The sequence below is a fragment of the Cordyceps militaris genome (genome assembly GCF_000225605.1).
Source record: "Cordyceps militaris CM01 unplaced genomic scaffold CCM_S00009, whole genome shotgun sequence".
In the NCBI taxonomy this organism is placed as follows: domain Eukaryota; kingdom Fungi; phylum Ascomycota; class Sordariomycetes; order Hypocreales; family Cordycipitaceae; genus Cordyceps; species Cordyceps militaris.
Genome location: NW_006271977.1, coordinates 603276 through 629156, shown reverse-complemented (window position 1 = coordinate 629156; position 25881 = coordinate 603276). Strand labels below are relative to the sequence as shown.

At 55.6% G+C, this 25881-nt stretch overlaps 10 protein-coding genes across 10 annotated transcripts; 6 read left to right on the top strand and 4 right to left on the bottom strand.

Moving 5' to 3' along the window:
- Nucleotides 1-117: 117 nt before the first annotated feature.
- CCM_09511 (DUF500 domain protein) lies at nucleotides 118-1738 on the bottom strand (the record flags this gene model as incomplete). The annotated part of the gene is made up of 2 exons (XM_006674644.1): nucleotides 118-1448; nucleotides 1534-1738. The coding sequence occupies 2 exons, from the start codon at nucleotides 1736-1738 to the stop codon at nucleotides 118-120; spliced, it is 1536 nt and encodes a 511-aa protein (XP_006674707.1).
- A 616-nt stretch (nucleotides 1739-2354) lies between these two features.
- On the bottom strand, nucleotides 2355-3640 carry CCM_09510 (Calcium/calmodulin-dependent protein kinase type IV; the record flags this gene model as incomplete). Its single annotated transcript, XM_006674643.1, has 2 exons — nucleotides 2355-3302; nucleotides 3359-3640. 2 exons carry the CDS (start codon nucleotides 3638-3640, stop codon nucleotides 2355-2357), a joined length of 1230 nt encoding a protein of 409 aa, XP_006674706.1.
- A 1940-nt stretch (nucleotides 3641-5580) lies between these two features.
- Nucleotides 5581-6165, top strand: CCM_09509 (uncharacterized protein; the record flags this gene model as incomplete). Its single annotated transcript, XM_006674642.1, has 2 exons — nucleotides 5581-5590; nucleotides 5651-6165. 2 exons carry the CDS (start codon nucleotides 5581-5583, stop codon nucleotides 6163-6165), a joined length of 525 nt encoding a protein of 174 aa, XP_006674705.1.
- A 1078-nt stretch (nucleotides 6166-7243) lies between these two features.
- Nucleotides 7244-8575, top strand: CCM_09508 (uncharacterized protein; the record flags this gene model as incomplete). The annotated part of the gene is made up of 1 exon (XM_006674641.1): nucleotides 7244-8575. The coding sequence occupies one exon, from the start codon at nucleotides 7244-7246 to the stop codon at nucleotides 8573-8575; it is 1332 nt and encodes a 443-aa protein (XP_006674704.1).
- A 694-nt stretch (nucleotides 8576-9269) lies between these two features.
- On the top strand, nucleotides 9270-10322 carry CCM_09507 (oxidoreductase, 2-nitropropane dioxygenase family, putative; the record flags this gene model as incomplete). Its single annotated transcript, XM_006674640.1, has 1 exon — nucleotides 9270-10322. One exon carries the CDS (start codon nucleotides 9270-9272, stop codon nucleotides 10320-10322), a length of 1053 nt encoding a protein of 350 aa, XP_006674703.1.
- Nucleotides 10323-10602: 280 nt separating this feature from the next.
- CCM_09506 (ATP-dependent RNA helicase DDX18) lies at nucleotides 10603-12449 on the top strand (the record flags this gene model as incomplete). Its single annotated transcript, XM_006674639.1, has 2 exons — nucleotides 10603-11904; nucleotides 11958-12449. 2 exons carry the CDS (start codon nucleotides 10603-10605, stop codon nucleotides 12447-12449), a joined length of 1794 nt encoding a protein of 597 aa, XP_006674702.1.
- Nucleotides 12450-12998: 549 nt separating this feature from the next.
- CCM_09505 (FAD binding domain protein) lies at nucleotides 12999-14528 on the top strand (the record flags this gene model as incomplete). The annotated part of the gene is made up of 1 exon (XM_006674638.1): nucleotides 12999-14528. The coding sequence occupies one exon, from the start codon at nucleotides 12999-13001 to the stop codon at nucleotides 14526-14528; it is 1530 nt and encodes a 509-aa protein (XP_006674701.1).
- A 2092-nt stretch (nucleotides 14529-16620) lies between these two features.
- Nucleotides 16621-17358, bottom strand: CCM_09504 (transcription factor rfeH-Penicillium chrysogenum; the record flags this gene model as incomplete). Its single annotated transcript, XM_006674637.1, has 3 exons — nucleotides 16621-16800; nucleotides 16866-17117; nucleotides 17179-17358. 3 exons carry the CDS (start codon nucleotides 17356-17358, stop codon nucleotides 16621-16623), a joined length of 612 nt encoding a protein of 203 aa, XP_006674700.1.
- A 1022-nt stretch (nucleotides 17359-18380) lies between these two features.
- CCM_09503 (uncharacterized protein) lies at nucleotides 18381-21124 on the bottom strand (the record flags this gene model as incomplete). Its single annotated transcript, XM_006674636.1, has 2 exons — nucleotides 18381-20897; nucleotides 20945-21124. The coding sequence occupies 2 exons, from the start codon at nucleotides 21122-21124 to the stop codon at nucleotides 18381-18383; spliced, it is 2697 nt and encodes an 898-aa protein (XP_006674699.1).
- Nucleotides 21125-21647: 523 nt separating this feature from the next.
- On the top strand, nucleotides 21648-25130 carry CCM_09502 (ATPase, AAA-type, core; the record flags this gene model as incomplete). Its single annotated transcript, XM_006674635.1, has 1 exon — nucleotides 21648-25130. The coding sequence occupies one exon, from the start codon at nucleotides 21648-21650 to the stop codon at nucleotides 25128-25130; it is 3483 nt and encodes a 1160-aa protein (XP_006674698.1).
- Nucleotides 25131-25881: the final 751 nt, after the last annotated feature.

The window sequence follows — 25881 nt, the reverse complement described above, 5'->3', positions numbered from 1 at the left end:
AATTCTACCATGCTCTAATCAAACAGCTCAGCGTCTCCTATGTGGTATCCTGTGTCCCAGCTCCCCCATCCAAATAAAGTACATGCGCCAGTTCCTCGCTCTATCAAGTCAAAGTCTTCAATTCTTTCCATCATTCAAATCCAAATCTTCGAAACCAGCGTCTATCGGCTTCGTCCCTGCCACTTGCCGAGGGGGGAGCGCAGGCGGCGGGCCCTTGGGCAGCACCATCGTCTTTGGCGCCGTCTCCTCTGCATCCAGAAACTCGCTACTGTCATGACCATCCCCATTCCATCCATCTTCTAACCCAGTCTCACCACTGGTATACGGACTTTGCTCCTTTTCACCGGCGCCGTCGTAGCCTGTGTCGCCGTAGCGCGGTGGCAGGTCCTCCTGCCCACTTACAGCCGTGTGCGTCGTCAACACCCGGAGGCTACTGCTGCTCGTCGTCGCCGGACTCGTCATTGGCGTCTCGTCACTGCCCGTCTGCGTGGCCGCGTCCGACGTCGGGGACGCGCTGCCGTGGCTCCAGCGCTTGTGCTGCTGCGCCAGCGCCGCGCCCATGCTCGATCGGTACGTCGGCGTCGAGACGGTGCTGGCCCGGCCGCGGTAGCCGCTGCGCGGACGAAACTCAAACTGGTCGCTCGACACCCGCGCGTGCGTCCCAGCCTCGACAAGACCCAGCCCTTCCTTCTCGAGCGCCGCCACGCCGTACGGATCCGGGTCGTCGTCGTCCGGAAAGCCAAACGCCGCCGTGGGCGATGCAATGTCGACATCGCCGGGAGCAAGCTCGCGCGCCAGCTCCTCCATCACATCGCCGTCCACGTCCGCGCGCCCTTCCGCCGCCTTGAGCGTCTCCATCAGCTTGCGCGTGCCGCGCGGCGGGTGGCGCACCTTGCCCGCCAGGATGTCCGCGACGCCAATCTTGGTCTCGTTGTAGAAGCGCGCATTCTCGTCCCCGCGCTCAATCACAATCGTGCCGTCCACCTGCACGCCCGCGTAGAAGCCGCGCGACTTGAGGTACGTGAACACGGGCCGGTTCGCCTGCTTCCACTTGCCGTCATTCTCCAGCACGCCGCCGACGCCGACCGGTCCCGCGACCGCGCTGACCTCGCCGCCAATCGTGGCGCGGATCTTGGTGAATGCCTCGAGGGCTTTGCGGTTGTTGATGACGAGCACGCAGTCGTAAATGTCGACGCCGATGAGGAACCCGAGGCCCGCCGTGTGCAGCAGGATACCCGACGGCGGCGACCACTCCCCGTCGGCTTGCCGCGCCACCAGCACGCCGGAGCCGCCCGCGCCCGAGATCCACAGGCCGGTGCGCATGGTGGTGAAGATGGCGAGGCCGACGGCGTTTTCAATCACGCTCTGGGGGATTTTTTTGAGGACCCGCTGCTTCTGCTTCGGGCCGTCGTCGCTCGCCGACTCCTCCTCGATGTAGAAGCCATCCTCTGTGCGCCCATGTTAGAACGAACATTGGCAGGTCGCGAGAGCCAGCATTTCTGCTTAGCTGCAAGAGGGTACAGAGTCACGTACTGCAAAATGATTTGAGAATTCTCGCGGCCTTGTCGCTTTCCTTGTCGAGCGTCGTCGGCCAAAAGGCTTCGCTGCCGACGCGATTGGAGAGTCTGTTGATGGGCGCGCCCAGCTTGTCGACAACCTTGAAGGCCTTGTCGAAGCCCTTTTTGCTTTCTTTTTTGGTCGTGTCCCAGGACGGGAGATAGGACGTAATCTTTTGCATGGTAAGGGCAGCAGCACAGGCTGGTCACAGTATGAAGTCGATGCACACCAAAAGGAACTCGAGAGCAGGCAGGCAACACGCCGCAAGGATCAGTAAATTAAATCGTAGATGGGAAAAGGAGAGGAGGGGAGATTGCGAAAGGTTCTGGGGATTTTTAAGCAGACTGCTATGACGCGTTGCCGAAGGTGCCGGAGAGCGGAGCTGCCTCGGGTGACGCGGCTGGCCATTCCCGGCACCGGTCATCCACGATAGATTCCGAGGCCCGCCATTGCCCGGATCAAAGGTGGTGTGTGGCCAAGATTGAAAAAGATTCATAAGAGAATTAAAATGAAAAGAATCATAGTAAAGAGAATCAATAAATAATAATACTACCAGCCGTGGGTTGTTTTATCACCCTAAGCAGGTGTCACTGCTAGGGAGATACACAACCCGCTAGATTATTAGGAATACTACTACCTTCCTTCTTCTCACTATTTTCTTACTATTTTCAACTTATTTGTCTTCCGATAATTTTTTGGGTGATTTTTCACCCCTCTTTTCTTACTTATACTATACTTCTTTTCATTCAGGGTAGACTCATGTGTCCGTCCTTTTTTCTTGTCACCTGTATGCCTACCTACTGGGGTTCTGTTAGGGCCAACCGCCAATCTTCCAGGTCTGTGTCGCAACCAGACGATTCCTCGTCCGATTTCTCCATATCGGACATTACTTCATCGGCCCGAGGCGTTGAGGCTGCCGACAGTATATCCGGTGCCCCAGCACATGGAGACGCCGTATCGGGCAGGCCATCGGGGTTTTCAGAAACTCGCACCCGGGCAGTCGAAAGGGAAGGGTTTGGGCTGCGGCGGTGTCTACTATAGTAGTCGCCGCTAATATTAAAACGTAGCAGGTCCCTCCCGACCGGTCTCTCATGTGCGTTGGCTCTGCCTGCGCCAGATTCAGAGAAAGGAGGGGAGTTGAGCGACTCGTGTTTCCAGAGCCAACTAAGGCACTTCCAAGAGCTCCATCGTCTCCCCGCGTGTTTTCGCAATAGTCCTTTAATCATGGGCCGCAGAAACTTTGGTGCCTCGGGAATAGTCTGAAGAGCAACTGTACAGACCCAGGTTGCACGATCCCTAGGATCCCACTGATCGTCGTTTTCGGGGTCCCAGCTAGTAAACAACTGCATGCCGATCATCCCAACAGCCCACATATCCACCTTACTCGAGTAGTAACGCGGCTGGACAAACACCTCAGGAGCCATGTAAATCTGCGTCCCCGTAAATGTGTCCATTTTGGCGGAATTGTTTTGTTTCGAGGTGCCAAAGTCGGCAACTTTTGCTACTAGTAAACCGTCTTGTCTAGAAATGAGGACATTGTCCGGTTTAATGTCCCGGTGAGTGATGCCGTTCGCATGCAAATACGTCAACGCACTCGCAATATGAGTCATTGCTGCTAAGCGATCGCGTTCGTCTAAGGAAGGCAGGGCTTCTCGGAGATTTAGCGGAATGTATTCAACAATCATCCACGGCGGCAGAGTCAAGTCTTCGGCCATAACCAAGTCAAACGCCTTCAATATGTGTGGCTGGCACAAGTTGTTAGTATTTAGGGCAGAGGAGTAGCAAAATTGAAACCACTTACATGATCAAGATGCTTGATATGAGTATACTCCATTTGCAAAGCCTCAAACCGCTGTCGTGCTGTGTCGGCATCGTCACTGACCTTGAAATGCGGCGCCTTGGCTCCGAAGTACTCCCCAGTTCCGATATTTTGGACTTTCATTACTGAGGCGTGTGCGCCTCTCCCTTGCATCGCCTGCCCGTCAACGACGTAAACTGCGCCATTCGTACCGTAACGGACCGACTCTGCCGATGTCGTGTCGTGGCTTTGAATGGACGGTAAACGCTTTGGGATGGAGGCCATTATGTCTTTGCTATATTGGCGAGCCTTTGCTTTGTACTGAAAAGCTTCTGCAACCGTTCGTTTTGGGGTCCATACGCGGAACTTCACAGCCCCGAAATCCATCGTTGAAGGACTGGAGAGCAGCCGTGGTATACCACGCTGACATTGAACGAGAGATGACCCATGGATACGAATCTTTCCATGAGAGAGTTGTGTCACTCTGGCCTGATGGGTTTGAGGACTGATATCAATCCTACAGGCTTGTCTGCTGATGCCTGTCAGATTCGTTGTCGTAATTTGGAGGTCGCACACGTCAGAATCTTCATGAGAGCCCAATATCCATCCTCTAGGGTCAAATACATTCTCTCCAATCTTGAGGCAAAGGAACGGAGGCTTCAACTCTTCTTCCTTTGACTGGTCACCCTTCCAAGAGGATTCAGTCCTTGGCGGCGTGAATTCAAATCTAGAATTGTCGGACCATAGTAAGATTCCCTCTGCACCAACAAAGTTCCCAAGGATCAATGCGATGTTTGAATAATCAAAAACGCCAGAGCTTGCCATTTGGCCAGGTCAATGTGTTACCGTTAAAAAGCAGGAAGAGCGTGAGTAAAAGTAGTAAAATCGAAAGTGGTAGAATTGAAAGTAGGAGGGGAGGGGAGGGATGAATATTAAACCAGAGCGGCTTTTCCATCTACTTGCCACCTGCGTTACTTTGTGCACCACGACTGCCTCAACGTTTCAACATCCCGCCAATTTTCATCTTGGATCTTGTCCTACTCGCGACACTACCATCCTGCCGCAAAGCGCGCTTTGGTGAGGAACGCATCGGTCGCGATGGTGACGATTCTCCAATAGCTTGGAGGCAGAGCTTCACCCGTTCGTTCCGTCGTCGCTGGATATCATCTTTTTTCCTCCAATATGCTTCATAAGCTTCATGTTCCCGTAAAGCGATGCGTTGTTGAAGAACCTCAAGCTCCTCTGTCCAATATTTTTGATTGCTAATCGAGTGTCGTATCTGATCAACCTCGTCAAGCGATACCCCGTACAGTTGCATGATATGTCTGTAGCGTAATGCTGCCGTCCGCCATTGCTGCGAAGTTGGTTTCTTTGCGTTTTCTTCTTTATTCGAGCTTCGCAGTAGCAGCTGTTGTATTGCGTTTGCGTAGTGATGGCATTCCGTTTCCCAATAGTCCCGGTGCGTGATTCCGAGTCGTACGTTTTCCATTTCCCGCCCTACAAATTCGCCCTGCAGAGTGTCGCATTGCCATCTGAAATCCTCCTCCAAAGAGCCGTGATCGGAAAAGCATGGCGATGGAGTTGCCTCTTCTCTTGCCACCCTGGCTTTTTCTAGTCGTGCGTAGAGCTCCTTCTGCCCTTCGCTGGACGCAAAGAATCTGTCAAACGCAGATTTCTTATCGGCAGAGCGGGCCTCCATGGCCATGTTGGAGTGAATTGCCGTTGTGAATGACCATCTGGGTCTGACAATTGTGAAGCCAGCACTTGGGTCTCGGTGATGGGTCCTGATTTTGATGCACAACGGCTCTCGGCTCGGACTAACAATTTGACCGCTACCTGGCACTGACTAGGCCGGCCACTCGCCATAATCTTCCAGGTTATTATTTACATAAGCTTTTGTCGATATACGCTCGTAAGGTCATTAAGCAAGATACAGTTTACATATTGAGTGTTTCTTGTGGCTTGTTGATCTTGTTGAAGGAAGCCAGCTCGGGGGTGTGGACGAAGTGGGCGCCGCCAAGCTCTCTGACCAACCAGAGATTACATGCGGAAATAAGAAAGAAGCGGCTCTGAACTAATTTATTTTAGTGGCATGACGTCAGTTAAGCTGGCCAGCGATCCTACTGAGACGAGGTAGACATTTTTCAATTTCCATTTTTTATATATCCTATACGGCATCGATTGCCGGGCTCGACCAGTCTCTTTCCTGCCCACCCGCCATCGTTATGCCCTCTTGTAAGTAACTCCCACATGCCGGCGCAATCGTCTGACAGGATCGAATTAAACTCCTTCAAGTCCTCTACTCAACGAAAGCGGCTGCAACAACGATACACGAGCTGCCTTCGTCACTGGATGTTCGGTCCATCTTGGACGTCCTGCACAATGAAACCCTCTTGCCACAAATCCTGTGGCCGAGTAGCGTCATGTCCAGAAGGCAGCACACTTTATCCGGTTTGGAGGGTGTGCTCACAGAAAACAATCTCAGCGTGGCTCTTCTCAAGCTGGCAGACGGTGTTACTTGCGTGGAGAAGATTGGCGGCTTTACAATGACGGTTGCCTATAGCATATTGGACAGCGAGGCCTGTGGAGAGGAGACGGGTCCCTCGCATTGCTTGCAGCTGCGAGAGGAGCGTTCGGTGCGCGCCCTCAGGCCTATTGCTAGCTTTGCAAAATTTAAAGCCGAGTCACCGGCGAAAACGCAAAACTTGTTGCGGTTCTTCCAAGAGTATTGTGATAATGCTGCCGACGCTATGGCTGCGCTAGAGAGTATTGGAGTAGGCTCTAAAGTAGGGAAATACAAGGCGGAATAAATATACTGTAGCTATTATTTGCGAGCCTCTGTAGACCACCAGTCGCGGGGCTGATGGCATATTTCAGGGTTGAGGAGCAGATACCAGCTGGAGCTCGTGTACAGATTCCGTGCGCGACATTCGCCCAAGAAGCGATATCGCAGGGTTGGTTTTTATAGTAGGTACTTTCAACAACTGCAGAGACGATGCAGAGCTGTCCCGGCGGTTCTGCCTTGGGAAATGCGGCGACACGCCAACGTGTTTAGACGCTGTCCAGCTCACGCACCCAGGGCGCTACAACAAAGACAATGTCCTGAGCCGGCACAATTCCTTTTCGTCTTGGAAAGCTTCATGAAACACGATATGGGTGCTGGAAGTATCCAGATGACATTGTGGAAGCCACTTGAGGTATTCAGTGGGCGATAGAGGATAGAGCTCACTAGGCTGCGCTGGGCAAAGTGCTCGTCGGGGCTAGGAGATTTGGTGGTCTAATAGATTTGGAAGTCAAGGCCGGAATGGAGAGAGGGTAAAAATGAAGGAAACCTTCTGATTATTCCTTTATTCTGGGGGGTTTTTCTTCTTCTTTTTTTTAATAAACCCCGAATATATTCCAAAGTGGCTTCTTCAAGAGGTGGGGGGTTCATGGTTGTTTTAGCGCTGACTTGGCTAGCCACGGCGCGCTAACTTTGGGCCTATGCTCACTAGAAAGCGCTGGAAGCCCGCTATAGCAAGGCTGATGGGCCTGGGCTGGAGCAAAAGGGCAAAAGGCGGGCGGCGGGCGACAGCCTTCAGTGGGGAGATGCCCACACAGCCTCCCCACCCAGACTCAACTGAAGCGTCTCCCGTCTCCCTTCATCTGCCCATCCATCGTCCTACACACTCTGAGACACCTTTGGTTTGCGCCAGCAGCGCTGTCATCCTGCTCCGTGCGAGCCGACTCTCCCGAGCCCGACATGCCCTTTTGAGTCCCGCGACATCCAAATGGTCGTCTCTCCCACACCGACCACCCGCTATACCACGCATCGCCCATGCCCACCCCATCACCACCCACCTCCTTGAGCCCTCGCGACCGCGGCCTCGCCCCGACCCGACCCCCGCCATGGCCTTTCTCGAAGACCCCCGCCTGCGCCAGCGCTGGAACCAGATTGCCCACGACGCCGAGGCCGCCACCGAGAACGCGGCTGCCGGCATCTGGTCCTTCCAGCAGCACTACATTAACCCCTGCTTCGGATACGTAGCCGGCTCGGTCGAGCAGTGCACCGCCGTGTGCCTGGGCGATGCCGACGAGCGCCTGCGCCGCCGCCGGGAGCGCGAGCGCGGCGGGCCCGGCGCTGAGTACTCGTTTGACTTTTACGACGACTGGTACGGCCAGAACGACCCCCAGAACGGCGGAACCGGCCCGGGCTTCTTTGGCGCCTGGGCCGGCGAAGACTGGGATCGTCTGCTCGCCGGCAGCGGCAGCCAGCGCAAACTCCTCGGCGGGGAGGGCGCCACCGCCGTCGCCGAGCAGCCAAGGCGGAAGCGCGGTATGAGCTATGGCACCAGAGGCACCCGACGCAAGGCCAGCGAGCACGATCCTACCATCATCCCCAGCACCCAGCCTATCGGCTTCCTCAGCAAGCTGCCCTGGAAGATGGGCGGTACGCTGCGGTACAAGCCTAGCGCCGCCGACTTGCAGGACCACCCGGTCAAACAGGAGAATCCGGAGATGGCGCCCCTCCTCGGCGGCGACGACGAGTCGGATTACGGCCAGCTTATTGTAACCCGCAAGCGAAGCGGCACCGCAGGATCTGGCGGCACCGGAGGCACGTCGGACTCCTACCGCTCGCGTGGCGATTTGTTTCCATCCGACGGAGAAGGCGAAGAAGATGCCATTGTGCTAGACGACGACGTCACGTATGACATGGTACGAAACGATCGCAGCAGCGGAAAGAGTGACAAGACGAAAAGCAGCAAGGGGAAGCGGCCGGCCCAAGGTGGGGGGTTCTTTGCATCTAGGACCCTCTCGAGAACAACGATAGCGTCCAACTCCTCCGCCGACACGATGCCGCTGCAGCGCTCCGTCTCGTCCCTGGCAATTAGTCCGGCCGCCGTAGAGCGCGTGCCGTCGCTGCAGGACTTGCAGATGGAGGAGCAGAGGCTTCAAGACGAGCAAGACCGAGCGATTGTCCGGAACAAAGAAGCAGCCACACAGTTGGCCGCACAGCTTGGACTGTCGCCGGCGCATACTGATACATACTCTACCGACGAACAGCAGTCATTATCAGCAGAGGAGGCGGGCATGCCGCCTCCCCCGCAGGAACTGCCACAGTCTGGTGACACAGTCGACGATGCGACGAGCGAAGCGCAGCGGAAAATCCAGCCCAGGCAGGACTCACAGTCCAGCCATCAGGACTTTTTCCCTGCACGACTGCCACACTTTGGCTCATGATTCATTTCGACACATTTCGCTTACTGCTGTACATATTACGACGTGACGGGCTGCATTGGGTTTGCGTCTCGTACTTGGGCACATAAAATGGGAACACTGCGAAAAGGTCTCGCAGGACATGTTGATTTAGCATTGTATTGTTTAGTCTCAAGGCCAGCGTCTTGACGGAGTTTTGAATGGGACTTGTTTCGTGCTCTATTTTCTAATCTTGGCTGTTGTTCTAGCCTGACGTGTCAAAATACCACGTTGGCCACACCGTTGTCTACGGGAGCAAAAGACAGTGCATGTCTCATGAGGATTATAGGCTACATTACCCCGGAATTTCGTACCCTGAATCAAATCTCGTACCATTTGTGCCACGTCATAGCGGCTCCCCAATTGTCGGCCGTCCCCGCGCCATAATCCGGGGTTGACGCAGGCCTCGGCAACGGTTACCCCACAGATTCCTGGATAACGCAAACGCTATCATGGAAGTATATAGCCGACTGTCCACCTTCACGACGTATATAAAAAGCCGTTGAATCCGACTCTTATTGCGCCTACTATTGCTTCCCCCTATATTGTTCCTTTTATCCTTCAAACGCCCATCGCCACTCAACAACGCTCACACAGGAACGGCTTCCTCATTGAACTAGGCAGGACCACTAGCCTCCGTCAGATCTTGAAACAGAAATCTCATCTCATCATACACAAAATGGCTCCTACAGGCCCCATCACAACTGAGCTCACCAAGGTGCTCGGCATCAGGCACCCCATTCTCCTCGCCGGCATGGCGCGCGTGTCTGGCGGTGCCCTCGCCGCCGCCGTCTCCAACGCCGGCGGCCTCGGCGTCGTCGGCGGCTTCAAGTACACTCCCGACCAGCTCCGGGATATTCTCAAAGAGCTCAAGGCCAGCCTCACAAGCCCAGACCTGCCCTTTGGCGTGGACCTGGCCCTTCCGCAAGTCGGCGGCAGCGCGCGCAAGACAAACTACGACTACACCGACGGTAAGCTCGATGAGCTCATCGACCTTACCATTGAGAGCGGCGCCAAGCTCTTTGTCTCCGCCGTCGGCGTGCCGCCGCAGTACATTATTGAGAAGCTGCATAAGAACAACATCCTGGTCATGAACATGGTCGGGCACCCCAAGCACGCAAAAAAGGCCCTGGACCTGGGCGTCGACATGGTCTGCGCCCAGGGCACCGAGGGCGGTGGCCACACGGGCGACATTGCCACGTCGATCCTCATCCCGGCCGTCGTGGATGTGGCGCGGCAGTACCGCCCGCCGATGCTAGGCGGCTCAACGGCGCTCGTCGTCGCGGCGGGCGGCATCGCCAACGGCCGCGGGCTGGCGGCGTCGCTAATGCAGGGCGCCACGGGCGTCTGGGTCGGCACGCGGTTCGTGGCCGCGACGGAGGCCAACTGCAGCGAGCAGCACAAGCAGGCCGTCGTCTCGTGCGAGTACCACGAGACGGAGCGGTCGCTGGTCCCTACCGGCCGTCCCATCCGCCTCAAGCTTAATGATTACATCCGCCAGTGGCACGCGCGCCCCAACGATATCAAGGAGCTGTGTGACAAGGGTATCGCACCCATCATGTACGACTTTGACAATGGCAAAGAGGATATTGACCTGCCGCACCTGATGGGCCAGGTAGCAGGGTCGATCACAAAGGTGCAGCCGGCGGCCGAGATTGTGGATGGAATGGTTGCAGAGGCTACCGAGATGCTACACAAGGCGAGCACGTTTGTTGGACCTTCCAAGCTGTAACTATGTATAATTTCATCAATCGTATATTCGGAAATTTGTCTTTTTTAAACCCGACTCTCGTCAGTCTTATCTTGGGCGAGTAATTCGCCGTGCGGCGTGCGAATCACGCACAGTGTATACTGTACCAGCCACGCTAGTGGGGCTTTTGGATTCTGCGCGGCGCAACTTTTTCTTATCGATACTGTCACCAGAACTTTTTTTCGCCCGCCATACCGATCGCCAGCCATTGCAAAATACTCTGCACACCCAATTGAACATAACCAGCACAACACATCTCAACATGGATCACTCAATAAAGAAGCGCAAGCGCAAAGACGCTGAGGACGCCACTCCTGTCAAGACCAACGGCGCCGACACTATTCCTAAAAAGTCAAAGAAGTCAAGGAAGCCTGCGCCCGAGGAGGAGGAGGAGCAGGACGAGGACGATTTTGAGGGCTTCGGAGGTGGTCAAGACGATGAAGATGACGAAGAAGAGCCAGAAAACGAGGTTGAAAATGCTGAGGAACAGGCCGACGACGACCAAGAGACGACCGTTGCCGATCTCCCGACCGACAATGCTCCCGTACTTCCTCTGGCCACCAACCTCGAATCCTTCGAAGAGCTGAAGCTGTCGGACAAGACAATGCAGGCCATCAAGGAGATGGGGTTCACCAAAATGACCAGCATCCAAAAGAGTGTACGCCCTCCCGACCGACCCGAACAATACATGCCAATGCTAACCACAAAACAGGCTATTCCCCCCCTCATGGCCGGCAAGGACGTGCTCGGCGCCGCCAAGACGGGCTCCGGCAAAACGCTCGCCTTTCTGATCCCCGCCATCGAGATCCTGTCCTCGCTGCGCTTCAAGCCGCGCAACGGGACGGGCGTCATCATCGTGTCGCCGACGCGCGAACTTGCGCTGCAAATCTTTGGCGTCGCGCGCGAGCTCATGAAGCACCACTCGCAGACGTACGGCATCGTCATGGGCGGTGCCAACCGCAACGCCGAGCGTGAGAAGCTGACCAAGGGCGTCAACCTGCTCGTCGCCACGCCGGGCCGCCTGCTCGACCACCTGACAAGCACGCCCTTCGTGTACAAGAACCTCAAGTCGCTCATCATCGATGAGGCGGACCGCATTCTCGAGGTCGGTTTCGAGGACGAGATCCGCAAGATTGTCCAGATCCTGAGCAACGACAACCGCCAGACGATGCTCTTCTCGGCCACGCAGACGACCAAGGTCGAGGACCTCGCCCGCATCTCGCTGCGGCCTGGCCCTCTGTATATTAATGTCGACGAGGAGGAGCGCTTCAGCACTGTCGACGGCCTGGAGCAGGGCTACGTCTTGTGCGACGCAGACAGGCGCTTTATCCTGCTATTTTCGTTTTTGCGCCAGATGAACCAGAAGAAGAAGAAAGTCATCGTCTTCTTCAGCAGCTGCAACTCGGTCAAGTACTACGCCGAGCTGCTCAACTACATTGACTGCCCCGTGCTGGACCTGCACGGCAAGCAAAAACAGCAGAAGCGCACAAACACGTTCTTCGAATTCAGCAACGCCCCCAACGGTATCCTCATCTGCACAGATGTCGCCGCCCGTGGTCTCGATGTGAGTCTATGCAACATCTTCCAATTTCCCACCGCTCCACTAACAACCCCCAGATCCCCGCCGTCGACTTCATCGTCCAGTTCGACCCGCCCGACAACACGCGCGACTACATCCACCGCGTGGGCCGCACGGCGCGCGGCGCCGGCAAGACGGGCCGCAGTCTGCTCTTCCTGCAGCCGAGCGAGGTCGGCTTCCTGTCGCACCTCAAGGCGGCGCGCGTGCCCGTCGTCGAGTTTGAGTTTCCCACGCGCAAGATTGTCAACGTGCAGTCGCAGCTCGAGAAGCTCATCGGCAAGAACTTTTACCTGCAGCAGAGCGCCAAGGACGCCTTCAAGTCGTACCTGCACGCCTACGCCAGCCACAGCCTGCGCTCCGTCTACGACGTCAACAAGCTCGACCTCGCCAAGGTCGGCAAGGGCTTCGGCTTCCCCACGCCGCCGCGCGTCGACATTACGCTTGGCGGGTCCATGAGCAGGGACCGCACGCAGGGCCGGCGGGCGTACGGCAGCCAGCCGAGTCAAAAGTTCAACGGCAAACGGCGCTAGAAGATGGTTGTTGGTTTTTGTTTACGTTTTGCATGTTTACATAGGATTCTTTGGTGTGCACTTGGGGATACTCTAGATGAAAAGAATGACACATAAAATTTGGTCTATCCAGGTGCCTGCCGTTGTTCGAGGTTATATTGGTGGTGGTCCTGGCAGCCCATGTGCTGTATGTAGGCCACTCTATCTCTTTGGTCGGGCATTATAATTTATTCTAAAGGTCTACATTCGAAAGCTGTACCGTGCTCACCTGGAGTAATGAGACATTGAGACAGATTGATTGACTGCCGATCGCAGATCCTCGGGCCGGGAACTAGCGGCAGGGGTGGAGATTGCACAGCTTCCACCTCCGTCGGCTCCGGGGCGCCTGAACTTCAACCCTGCCACGTCATCGTATACCTCGCATTCTTCTCTCATTTCCAAAGACCTCCACCTATTCATAACAGCCACTGCTCCCCAGCTCCCGCTGTCCCAGCTCAAGCCTTCCTCGCCCGCTGATTGAACCTCTTGCCCCAAAGTCGCCGACCCCCGCGGGGCCCCGCCCCGCCCACCATGGAGAGCCACGACGCCGCGGTCCGTCTCATCGCGCAGCAAGTCGCGCGCTTCTCAGCGCAGCAGAAGCCGTTCCGCATCTACCACGGCTCGACCAACAGCACGCGTTCCTCTGCGCGGCGCGCCGACAACACCATTGACACGAGCCGGCTGACGCACGTGCTCTCCGTCGACGCCGCCTCCAGGACGGCCCTCGTCGAGCCCAACGTGCCCATGGACGCGCTCGTCGCCGCCACCCGCGCCCACGGCCTGCTGCCCCCCGTCGTCATGGAGTTCCCCGGCATCACCGCCGGCGGCGGCTTTTCCGGCATGGCCGGCGAGAGCAGCTCCTTCCGGCACGGCGCGTTTGACGCCACCATGCGCTCCATTGAGATTGTGCTGCCGACGGGCGATGTCGCGCGCGCGTCCAAGACGGACAACCCACAGCTCTTCTGGGGCGCCGCGTCGGCGTTTGGCACCCTCGGCGTGGTCACGCTGCTCGAGGTCGAGCTGCGCGAGGCAAAGACGTATGTTGAGCTGACGTACGCGCTGACGACGAACAGCAGGGACACCCTCAAGGCCATGGAAGCAGCCGCCGCGAGGGACGAGACGGACTACATTGACGGCATCGTCTTTAGCAAGGACGCTACGGTGGTATGTGTAGGCAAGCTCACGGATGACCTGCCTGCAGGAGCAACACCGCAGCGGTTCTCGCGGCGGACCGACCCGTGGTTCTACATCCGCGCGCGCGCCGTGCTCAAGCAGCTACAGAAGCGCCCAGCGCAAGACGCCACCAACACAGTCGTCGACCACATCCCGCTCGTCGACTACCTGTTCCGCTACGACCGCGGCGGCTTCTGGGTCGGGCAGTACGCCTTTGGCTACTTCCTGACGCCGTTCAACCGCGTCACGCGCGCGCTGCTCGACCGCTTCATGCACGCGCGCGTCATGTACCGCGCGGTGCACAAGAGCGGCCTCGCCGCCACGCACATGGTGCAGGACGTGGGCGTGCCGTACGCCGCCGTCGCCGAGTTCCAGGCCTGGCTGGACACGACGTTTGCCATCTACCCGGTGTGGCTGTGCCCGCTGCGGGTGCAGCGCGCCGGGGGCGCCGACGCGCAGCACGGGCTGCACGCCGACTTTGGCCGCCCCGACGCCCCGAACCTGATGAACTTTGGCGTCTGGGGCCCCTTGTCCAGCAGCAGCCGGCGCGAGATCGTGGCGCGGAACCGCGACCTGGAGCGCAAGGTGCAGGCGCTGGGCGGCAAGAAGTGGCTGTACGCGCACGCGTACTACCCCGAGGACGAGTTCTGGGCGCACTACGACCGCGCGTCGTACGATGCGCTGCGCGACAGGTATCAGGCGGGGTACCTGCCGAGCGTGTACGACAAGGTCCGCGTCGACGTCGACGCCGAGGAGGCGGCGGTGCGCGCGACGTGGCGCACGAGGACGAAGCACAGGGCCAAGGCGGTCTGGCCGGTGCGCGGCCTGTACGGGTTCTACAAGGCTGCGGTCGGTGGCGAGTACTTGCTGCAAAAGACGAACAAGTAACTAGGTACGTTGGTGAATCGTCGTGGCGATTATTCAGAAGGTTGGAAACGAGGCTTGCCCAAGTATGTGTGAGGTGACAATGAAACAAAATAGAAACAAAATCGTATGCTTAGCGCGCTATAATACCAGCACATTTTATCAGAATCCGATACCATGTCAAACTTTTCACGGCGAGCCCCTTCACATGCCACATTACCATTCTCACTCAAGCCATTCTCGGGGTATCATACATTGTTCACTTTTCCATGCGCTAGCGTCTCGTAGCGTTGTCTCATCGTCGATGACATTTTTGCCCAAACGCACGGGGACAAAAAAGAATCCCTTCATCGTGCTGGCACTGATGCAGCATTTGCCGGGTTGCACGGCGATTCCTCCTTGAGGCTCTCGAGCCGGACCTTGGACGTGGGGCCGGCGCCGGATGGGGCCTCGGTCGTCGTCGGGCTTGCGGACGGCGGCGTGAGGGACGACTGGCGGCGGATGCGGCTGCGCAGGAGGCCGCTGGAAGCTCGTGGGCCAGCCATGGTGTTGCTCTGTGTTGTATTGTGCAGTTTTGTTTGTTCTTTTCTTCTCTTGCGTGAGACAATTATGTCCCAAGGGGCACCGTAAGAATGAAAAACCACAAGCGTGAAGCGAATATAAAAAGAATAAAAGAAAAGAACGAGAAGGGAAGAAAGAGTGTGTTGAGCGGCGTCCTAGACCGGACTGGCCAAACTACTTATCAGGCCGCTAGACAGGCCAAGCCGTGACAGCACGGCAAAAGCCAAGACACGGGTTGGAGACACAAAGCGACAACGTGTGTGCGCCATCTTGTTCATCTGCGGCGCACACCGTACCGAACATGTCCTGCCGATGATGGGTGGGATCTGCCGGAGCGTCGTGCTCGGGTAGGGATCGGCGTTGGCTGGGCTGAACGGGCTTGCAGAGGGAGGGAGGCGTTGCGCCTCTGGTTTCGTGGGCGCACGCTGCGCTCCTCGCACTTGTCACCACACACCAACCAAGTGCCGGTGTGGACGCCGTTGACATGAAGACGGGCAATGTCTTGGGTCGTGGGGGTATCTGTACATGTATCATATGGGATGGTATCTAGAGTCCCAATGTATGCGAATGCCTTGCCCGTGTGCTGTGACTCCCGCAGTCTTGCACAAAGGGTACTATTTCGTGACATCAGCGATGCGACAGCGAGGGTGCCAACTAGTTGGTCGTACGAGCAAAAACACGTCAGCTGCACGTAAATGGTCGCACAACTATCGCCGATGATGGAGCGACGTCTTGTACTTACTCATCGCATGATTCCTCGGCCGAGTTGAGACGGTCAAACGCTGCTAACCGGAAGATGACTAGGAAACTATTCCTCAGGACCCCCTCTTTGTAGAATGCGCGTTCGTGCTTTTTCTTTTCCTTTTTTTTTCCCGAGTTTCTCTTGCATGACATTTTCTTGTTGCTTTTAGAGCTCACTGCTGTGACCTGATGTTTGGAGCTGCTACAGGGTAACTAAGCCTCTTCGGTACATATGTACACGCATTGCTCCAACTGAACTGAAAACGTCGAAAGTTTATCAACCTGTAGAATATAAGGTACTTCAAATGCAATGAAGTACATGGGTCAATATCAGCCAACCCCAACAAAGCCATCCACTCACTCTAGAGGTAGACCAGCCGACGCTCCAAGCGTAGAGAAAAGCGAACCGGAAAGCTGCAGAACACAGCATCGTATAATTGACAGGGCAGCTATCGCCAGCTCGGCTCTTGAATCATTCGAGTCTTCAGAGTCAGAAATTGCATGGCTCATATCGGCCAAGGCATCAATCATCCGGTCCACGCCAGCGAGGCTGGGCTGCCAATACATACCTTAACTATCCGTACAGCCACGCACTGTGGCTACGCCAGTCTACATTGCATAGTTGCGTTGAATGTGTTGAATGTGTTGAATAAATAAAACCATTATCCGAATGATTGAACCGTATATACCTGTTCCCAATTTTCCCTGTACCATAGTTGAAGCCAAAAAAATCCCAATAGGGCATGCGCGTGGAGGTATCGGTAGCATCTCAATAACAAAGCGGTGTCGTCGTCGCGTAATTTTCAAACAAATCCTATTTAAGCGTCGTTAATCGTCTCAGAGGGCGCATCATTTGCTCGGCCTGTCGTCGCTGGCGTTTTGTGTACACCAAACCGCAGACATTGCAGAGCGTGCGCGGGCCGTCGGGGCCAGCTCGCCACTGCGGCGTGTCGAGGCGATTACAGTTGTGACATTTCTGTGCCGTTTGCAGCTTCTAGCGTTTTCCGTTAGCACATCTCGATCCCATCTACGACGTTGGCCAGAAAAAGAAAAACATACCTTTTCCTCTTTGCGTCGTCTCCGGGCGACAGACGAGACAGGCCGCACTGGCACGTACTTGTCGGCCACGTACGGCAGCACCTGGACCTCGTCCTCGCGCAGCGACTCAATCTTTTCCAGACTATTCGAGATGTCGCGCACCAAATTGCCCATAATCAAAAGCTCGTCGTTTGTGACACGCGGGGCCGCGGCGTCCAACTCGCGCGGTAAATGGTCGGCGAACCGGGCGAGGACGGCTAGGTTCTCTTGGATCTGGCGGGGAGTTAGCATCGGGGCGTTCATCATCGGCAGGGGAAGGGGAGGGACTACGCACAAGCTGCACGTTTTCGCTGTGCAAGAGACCCTTGAGCGAGAGCTGCGCTGGCAGCGCCGTCGACGGGTCCATGTCGACGATGGTGGCGAGCACATGGGCCGCACTGTCGCTGCCGCTGCTGCTGTGGCGAGAGAGGGACCCAGGCCCTACATGCGGAGCAGAGGGGGCGATGATAGACATGTACTGATCGGGGCCGCTATGTGTTTTCTTGGAGATGGAATAAATGAGAAAACCGTTGGCAAAATCAAAAGAAGGCCAGCGGACGTTTGTCGTGAGAAGCAGCTGGTGCTAAATCAATCTATAGTTGGGCAGGGTCGGGCCAAGCAGTGGCGGATAAGTATAGCGGTTGGGTATCAAGTCTGGGGTGCTTTGTAGATGCAGAAACGAGGTCTGCTTGGCATCTGCGCTGTGTTGTATATATGCACTGGGTAAATTCTTTTTTCCTCTTGCAGAGTGGCGAAAAGAATGTACGGATAAAAACGAGTTGGACAGGTGTAACAACGCAGGATTTGGCCCAAAATCCCATGTTGGCAAGAATGGGCATTTTGCAGGACCCTGGCCTGGCCTTTGTGGCCTTTGCTGTGGAACCCTGTCTTGCCTAGGAGCACAACAGCGGGGTTTTGTTGGCCTAATAAGTTAACTTTGTACCTAGGTAGGTAGGTCAAACTCTAGACAAAATACAAACTACTGGCACGTTGGAGGCGAAACCCATAGAAATCATTGCCAGGGCCAACCACGGCGCTTACATGGCTTCAAGTAGCAAGAAACGCTCGGTTTTAATCTATAATTTAGCTCCCTCCGTTGTCGCCACGCAAGCCACATAGGGCACTGTCCATTCTTATTAGCGCTTGCCACTAATAAACTGTGGTACGCCGGATGTTTTACTCCTCGCCCTGCACGACTGTTGCAAAGCGGAACACAGACACTCAGTCCGACAATATTCCTAGGTACTTTGCTGTCATGCTTAAAATGACCCGACAGTAGGCGTCACACTGCGAAATGAGCACTTTTTTCTTAACTCGTGCTTATCACACACGCTTCGCATGGTTACAGCGACATAATAAAGCCATCCTGTTCGCCGTTCCATATATATTCATATCGCCAAGTCACCACCTGCGGCGGAATATACACATTGACCCGATTCAACCGGAATACACAAAACATTCCCACATGCCTCCATAAATGACCTCTCTTGCCCTGAATTAAATCGCAAGCTTCTCCAGCGAATATGCAGCCACCTTTTGACTGATCAGATGCCCCGTTTCTCGCGCGCTGCGCTGTACAACCTCGCCGCCCGACACAATCTTCTCCTTGCTCGGCAGCTGCTTCACCACAAGGCCCAGCGGCAGCATCCGCGACTCCCGCGTCTCTAGCTGCACCGTCATCGGCTTGCTGCCGTTCCGCGACACCTGCCGCCCGCCGCCGTTCTTTTGCATCGCTTGCCCGTAACGGACCGTCTCGCTCACCACGCCGTTCATCTGCACGGCTTCCTCGATGCCCTCGAGAGCCGCCGTCACCTCCAGTCGCAGTGCCGTTAGAAAGTCGCCCGTCTCTGCCTTGTCCGCCCACGACATGGCATCGTTGAACAGCCAGCCGCCAGACCCAATCGCATCCATGCAACGGCCCAGAAGATCGGCAATGAGCGTGATGACCCCGTCCGGAGGAGAATCGTTGCCTTCTGACTCAAAACTGGTCGTATCGACGTACAGCGACGTCCAGGCACCGCGGACAAGCTCCAACCGCAGAAGATAGATAAAGGCCAGTACTTCTTCCGTGCGCACAGCGGTACGAAGGGCCTTGACCGTCGCAATAGCAGGTTGACGCCAGAGTTTGGTAAAAGCAAGCGTTAGCCCGCGCGAGCGGCTACTAGAATCATCCCCCAAGTAGTGCTCCGTAACAGCAATCTCCCGCTCTAGGTCGTCCAGATCCATCTCGAACTTATCGTCCGAGTCGTGTGGCTGCTCCTTGAGGAGCTTTGTGCTGTTCATTCTCCTCGTATCGGGCAGAAGGTCCATGCTGAGCATGAGCGCGCGGATCGCCAGGATAAGTTCAGTTTCTCCCAGCCTGGTCGCCTGCAAGTAGTTGAGCAACAGCGACATGGAAGGCTCTGCATTTGTGAGGCAATTAATCAGATCTGCCGCAATTCTTCTATCGTCGATTCCATTCAGCTCTTCAACAAACGCAGATCGCAGGTTGGAAAGTGTTACGTGCCCGGCGACGATCAGATACGTAAGGACATTGCCGTCGGGGAGCACAAGCCTCAGGTGTGGCTGCGTATCATCCGATTCGTTGGCATCGATAGAAAACACCTGGCTAAGGGCGTAAATAACCCACCGCCTGTCAACAGCAGCGTATTTGCTGCCGTCGCGATGCCAGCCCCATTCGACACCTTCCTCCTTTGCTTCCAGATCCGCGCTCTGCTCATCAGAATGGCTCATGTGAAACTTCGTGCGCAGAAGTTCCTCCCACTTGTACAGGTCATTACCCGCCAGCAGCTCATCTGCTGCCAACACCTCCGCGCTGTATTCGGCCATGTAAGATGCCGTCATGGTTCCGGGAACGCGACGAGAGAATTCGACACCATCAGAATGCTTCGCCCGCTTCGGCGCAGCCTCGAGAGTGGTGCCTCGACCTATGGAGTCGATCAAAAGACCCTCTTTGCGACGCTTACCCTGGCTACTGGGCGGCTCAACATGGATGGAAACCAGCACGTTGTCGATGAGGGCCACGGCGAGATCTTGGCTGCGAAGGTAGCTCACAAAATGGCAAGAGCGGGGTTTTTGGCTCTCGACTGGAAGCTCAGAGAGATCCATCTCCACAGTGGCGTGCACTGATCTGTATTGGTAGTTGAATAGTGTAATGCTTTCGGGCGACGACGAGAGGACGAATGGTCGCGACAGCTTTGCAAACGTCGTAGCGCCTTGGTTTTGGAACAAGGACCTGACCTTTGGAATTGCCCCCGAAATATCAAAGATTGTGAGAGTGTCATTCTGGAGCTGGAATAGCGTAGCAGACTGGCCATCGACCTGATACGTAACCTTTTCCCCTTTGGCGACGGTAGACGGTATGGGGGAGATATCCAGGGGTACCAATTTTTGTAGGTCTGCATTGGTAGTCGAACTTTTCATAGCCGCCAGAATCATAAGGTGTCTGTTCGTCTGCTTCCCAGTGCTGCTTGTCGCAACCAGCGCAATGAGCTCTGGCTCACCACCCTCGACTGATTTGGGAAGCGCACCAAGTACTTCACGCTTATGCTTGAATAAGCCATCTGTAAACTCGCTCAAGCAGCCCGAGGCAACATGTTCGATCTCCAGGTTGTCAATCTTGGTAGCAACGACGTCTTGCATGGAAGACTTTGCAGTAGTAGTCCATTTTGTAGACAGAGTCTCGGCAGAGAGTGACAAGACCTCTCCGCCGTTGCAGACAATGATCACATCACCAACCACGGAGTCTTTGGACGATAGCGAAGAGCACGTAATGTACTTGACGGGAGACGTTTTCAAGGTTTTCGAGGTTGTCGTAGAGATAGTTTTGCCATCGAGGTTGACCACATCCTTGAACAACGTGATTTTTTGCGTCGCATTGTCGCTCATCACCGCGTATGTGTATCGATAAATATCGCTGGACGCTGCAGTACGGATACGTACAGAGTATGGCGCGCAGGTGAAGGATTCTTGTGGCGGGATCGGGTATGAAGTGATTTGCCGAGCGGTTGGGACCTTGAAAAGTCAGCACACAGCCCCAAGGATATATTCGTGCCACATACATCGTAGATGCTTGTATTCTCTCCGTCGATGCCAACGACAAGCTCAGTTCTCTTTCGCTTTTTAGACCCGTCCTTTTGGCCATAGACCTCTCTGGCAACGATGCTACCATTGGTGTGATCTAGCGGCCTTGGCAATGTTGCCAGAACCAACGGCCGATGGATCTTGTATTCGGCAGCCATGGCTATAATTGTGAGTGTAGAAGAAGCTCAAAAACTACTCTAGGCGGCCGCAATCGCAGACACTACCAGATTCACACTTTTTTCTCAAGATGCCGCCGCTGAATGAATACCAACCAAAAAATTTACTGAGGCCCCAAAAAAAAGTCGAAGTGGGGCTCTCTGCCGGGCGGTGAGACACTCTTAGGTGGGGTCTGCCATTGCTTCAACGGTACGTACCTTTAACACCGGCGCGTCACAGCTCGACGCGTCTGCAGTCTTTAATTGTTAAGCTTGACGCTGGGGTTGCTTGCCGCATTGTTCGACTCTGCACCAATCGCCCAACACATCATTGAGTCGTCGGACCTCCAGCAACCCCCTATTTACCGTCACTTATTGGCGAATTTATCTCGCGCCTGCAATCGCAGCCTATTTCCACATGGATAGCTACTTGTGGCCATAGACGTGCAGCAGTGGAGGAGCCCTGAAACCGCCAACCAGGGCATTTGCTGTACGAGTCTCCCATTCAATGGGAGACATTGCGATAATGACAATGGCTGATGAGGGAGTTCGTGATAGTTCTTCGAGGAAACTTCACCCTCTCTTTGTCAAAGCGCCGGCTGTTGCAAACCCGGAGCAAATGACAGTCCCCACGACGCAGGCAGACAATGAGCACGACTCCAAACGAATAAAGACAAACGAACATACTGCGCCCCAACAGCAATTCATGAGAAACTATGTCAACGTATCTCAACACAGCGGTGCGTCAACGCCGTACTGCGCAGGTTCACAACCAATGGTTTCGACAATCGATGGAGAATCACCTCTGACATCTTCTCCCGCGACCCCCAACTCAACTTTTCATAGCGGGCTAAATCTACCAGTCTCTTCTGCAAACGATCCCAAGTTTCAAGCGCCGCTATCTCTGGCTCCCGCGTATCCGAAATCTGCGACTGAATCTCCCTTGCCCGGAGGACTCGCGACCGACGAGATGCCTTCGTTGGTAGCGACGCCTCAGCAAAGTGCACCGCCTAAGAAGGTGTTGAGATTCAACATGCGAACTGGAACTCTCGGGTCGCCGCCCAAACCAAAGGCGACAAAGGTCAATTCCAAAATTGTCTCAATCAAATATGGCCAGAATGGCGAAGACCGCAAACGGATCGGTGACCAGATCGTACAAATATTATCCGGCCAGCTGCGGATCGAACCTGCCACGAAAGCGCTCAAGTCAAAAGCCAATAATAAACCCAAGGAGAAAGCAGCTCAGGCGGCTTCGAAAACCCCGCACCCGTTTTTTGCGAAAGGAAAGCCACCCGACGCTCAGCCCAAAAGCGAGAAAAAGCGAGACACGGTCTTTATGTCAACCCCAGTCTCTCCGAGAAAACCGCAAAACGTCTTCCTGTCGGCCAAAGTGCCCTCTTATGGTCTCAAGCCCACTGGCATGAGAATACCTGGCGCAAAACACCCTCTCTGGCCACCGAATGGCTTCAGTCACACCCGTGGAGCCGAGCAGCTGGTTTCACCATGTATCGCGGCGCCGATTAATCGACCCAGAAAGAAATTCAAAGGACAAACCGTGTCGGTCAATTCGCAAGAGTCAGTTCTTGGCCTGCTCAGCGGGCAATTGGACATACCGAACGTGAAACGCAGCCTACCTAAAAACGACAATCTATTTACACCTCCTCCGGTCGAATTGCGACTACCGACCAGGCATTTTGAGAGCGGGTATAAACTCGCCAGGCGCATACGCTCGGAAGTACAATCCGAGGTAGTTTCATTGACCGCGTCGCAAAATGACATGGACGAAGACGACCTTGCCCGAGAACCGTCAAACCCGGTGCACCCGATTGTAGGTCGCCACTGGCAATCGCTAGCCAGACAACTGTCTGCCTTTGATCGATCAACATGTGAGAGCATGTCATGGGCTTCCAAGTACGCGCCAGTCGGAGCGGCAGAAGTCCTACAACCTGGAAGAGAAGTTCCGTTAATGAAGCAATGGCTCGAGATGCTCCGAGTACAGGGCGTGGAGAGCGCGAAGGATGGTTCTGCGAAACAGAAAGGCGAGACAAAGCAGAAAAAGCGCAAGAGCAAGCTTGACGGCTTTGTCGTGGATAGCGAGGACGAAAGCGGTGAAATGAATGAGCTGTCCGACTTGGAGGATCAACCGCCAAACGCGAAACGACGATTGCGACCTTCAGTGGCGAGATCATTAAATTTAGCGGGCAAAGATCCATCCAAGCTGGCGAATGCTTTACTCATCAGCGGTCCACACGGATCTGGCAAGTCGGCCGCTGTATATGCAGTTGCAAAAGAGTTGGGATTCGAAGTATTTGAAATCAACTCTAGCACTCGCCGCAGTGGCAAGGATATCTTGGAAAGAGTTGGCGATATGACACGTAATCATCTCGTGCAGCATCGTTCTGAAGGCACGGGCTCAACAGCTCCAGCCGAAGAACAAATAAGCTCGAACAAACAAAATACAATGACATCATTCTTCAAACCAAACGCCGAGAAGAAGAAGAAGAAACATCTGGACAAAACTCGTGCCAGGGCAGATGTCGGGGGCAGAAGCCCTTCGTCCAAGTCACAGAAGCAGTCACTAATCCTGGTGGAAGAGGTCGACATTTTGTTCGACGAAGATAAGCAATTTTGGGCAAGCCTACAGTCATTGATGGCTCAGTCTAAGAGACCGTTCATCTTCACTTGCAACGACGAAAGCGCGGTCCCGATACACACACTTGATTTGCATGGCATTTTTCGCTTCTCACCGCCGCCAGAGCATCTTGCAGTAGACACATGCCTCCTCATTGCTGCGAATGAAGGTCATGCCTTGAAACGCCACGCGGTGCAAGCACTCTATCGATGCCGAAATTTTGACCTGCGCGGCACCATTACAGACCTGCAGTTCTGGTGTCAGATTGGTGTCGGGGACCGGAGAGGCGGCCATGACTGGTTCTACCTACGCTGGCCGAAAGGGATTGATCTGGATAAACAAGGTCAAGTCGTTCGTGTAATTAGCGGGGATACATATCAGACTGGTATGGGCTGGCTTAGCCGCGACCGCATTGTCGCTGCCCCAGACACACAAGCCATGGAACAAGAGGCTGCTGAACAGGCTTGGCAGTTTTGGCGTCAGGATCTGAGTGACTGGCACGGCACCAAGGATTTGGGCCCCCTCAGTGCAGCCACTTTACAAGATCCCATGAGTCGACAGCAACGAGCCAAGAATCTTGAGGCATACACTGAGTATTACGATGCTTTGAGCTGTGCCGATGTTTGTGCAGCAGGGGCGCTGGGTTTGGAGCTGGACGAGATGCTTGACCCAACGTTGCCAGAAATGCCCATTGCTTCGAGAGACGACTTTACGGTAGCTCACGCCTTGCTTCAGGCAGATTCTCTCCAGCCCCATTTCTGCTCGCGCGTCGCAGTCTCCTCGGCCCTCTCCGCTTTGGCACTCAGCAAGCTCAAAACGTCGGCTACCAGTCTCGCATCCTCGGCTCCTCACAGTACCAGCCAGGCCTATGGCGAGCAAAAGACGACGGCCATTCTAGAAGCCCAACACGAAAAGGACAATCACCAGCTGACACGATACGACGTTGCCGTTGCGTTTGATCCCATCGCCGTGTCTCCCAAGGCCGTTGGCAGCATGAGCCTCGACCCGTCCGTCTTTGACCGCACAATGACCATGATCGTGGTAGAGGTGGCGCCGTGGGTCCGCAGCATCGTGCACTACGACGACCAGCTGATGCAGGATCGGCAGCGCCTCAACGATCTGCTCGGCGACGGTGGCCGGCGCAAGCGCATGCGCACCACGCGCAGTGCGTACTCGGCCCTGGAAGGCGGCGAGCGTCGCACGACCAGGAAGGAGAGATATTTCGGAGACTGTCTGTCGACCGAGGCGGTCATGGCCACTGGGCAAGGCTGGCAACAAGCTCTGCCTCGGGAAAGGTTCATCGACACGGAGGAGCCCCCTACGAGCAGTCCGGTGTCGGATTCAGCCGACTGCGCCATGACGAGCCCCCAAGACTGACCGTTTAAAATAAAAATAAACAGCATTTAGGACCGAGAATAAATATACTGTATTATGATGTATACATCAGAAGTTACCGTCAGAGTACCGTGTTCCCCCAGCGCCTTCTATCCATCTAGTGAAATATACCTAGCTGTATCTGCGACGGTAGCCCGAGCCCGATTCCACGTGGCTCCTCGCATCGTGCCCGGCCCAGCTGCGCAGCGGCCGCTCCGTCTCCCGGGGAACGCGACTCGACTCCCCGCCCGTCACCGCCCACCGCGGCTGTCCGTAGCCACGGCTCGCCACGCTGCTCGGCTGTCGACGCGGGCCCCGCTGGTCCTGCACAGCGTTGCTGCCTCGTCGTGCACGACTGCCGCCGCCGCTCCGGTCCTCTCTCTCTGCCTTGGGCCAGAGCTTGCGTACGACCAGCGCAGCGAGACCGATGCCGGCCAGCACACCGGCCGAGGTGGAGAGGCGGTTGCTGCTGCTGGCGCTGTTGTTCGTGTTGGGCTGGCGGGCTTGCGGACCGCGAGACTGCGATCGGGAGCGCGGGCCAGCTCGATGCGACGAGGCAGCGGATAAGGAGCGGGAGCGGGAGCGCGCGGGTGAGGGGCTCTCGTCTCTGTGCCGGACCACCGATGGGCGGCGGGACACGGACCGGGACCGGTTCATGGCCAGTTTGTCAAGTTTTTGATATTTGGTTTGATTGCGTATTTTTCTAGCTACAGATTATGTTTTCTTCAGAACAGAAAACACTCCCGACTCTGCC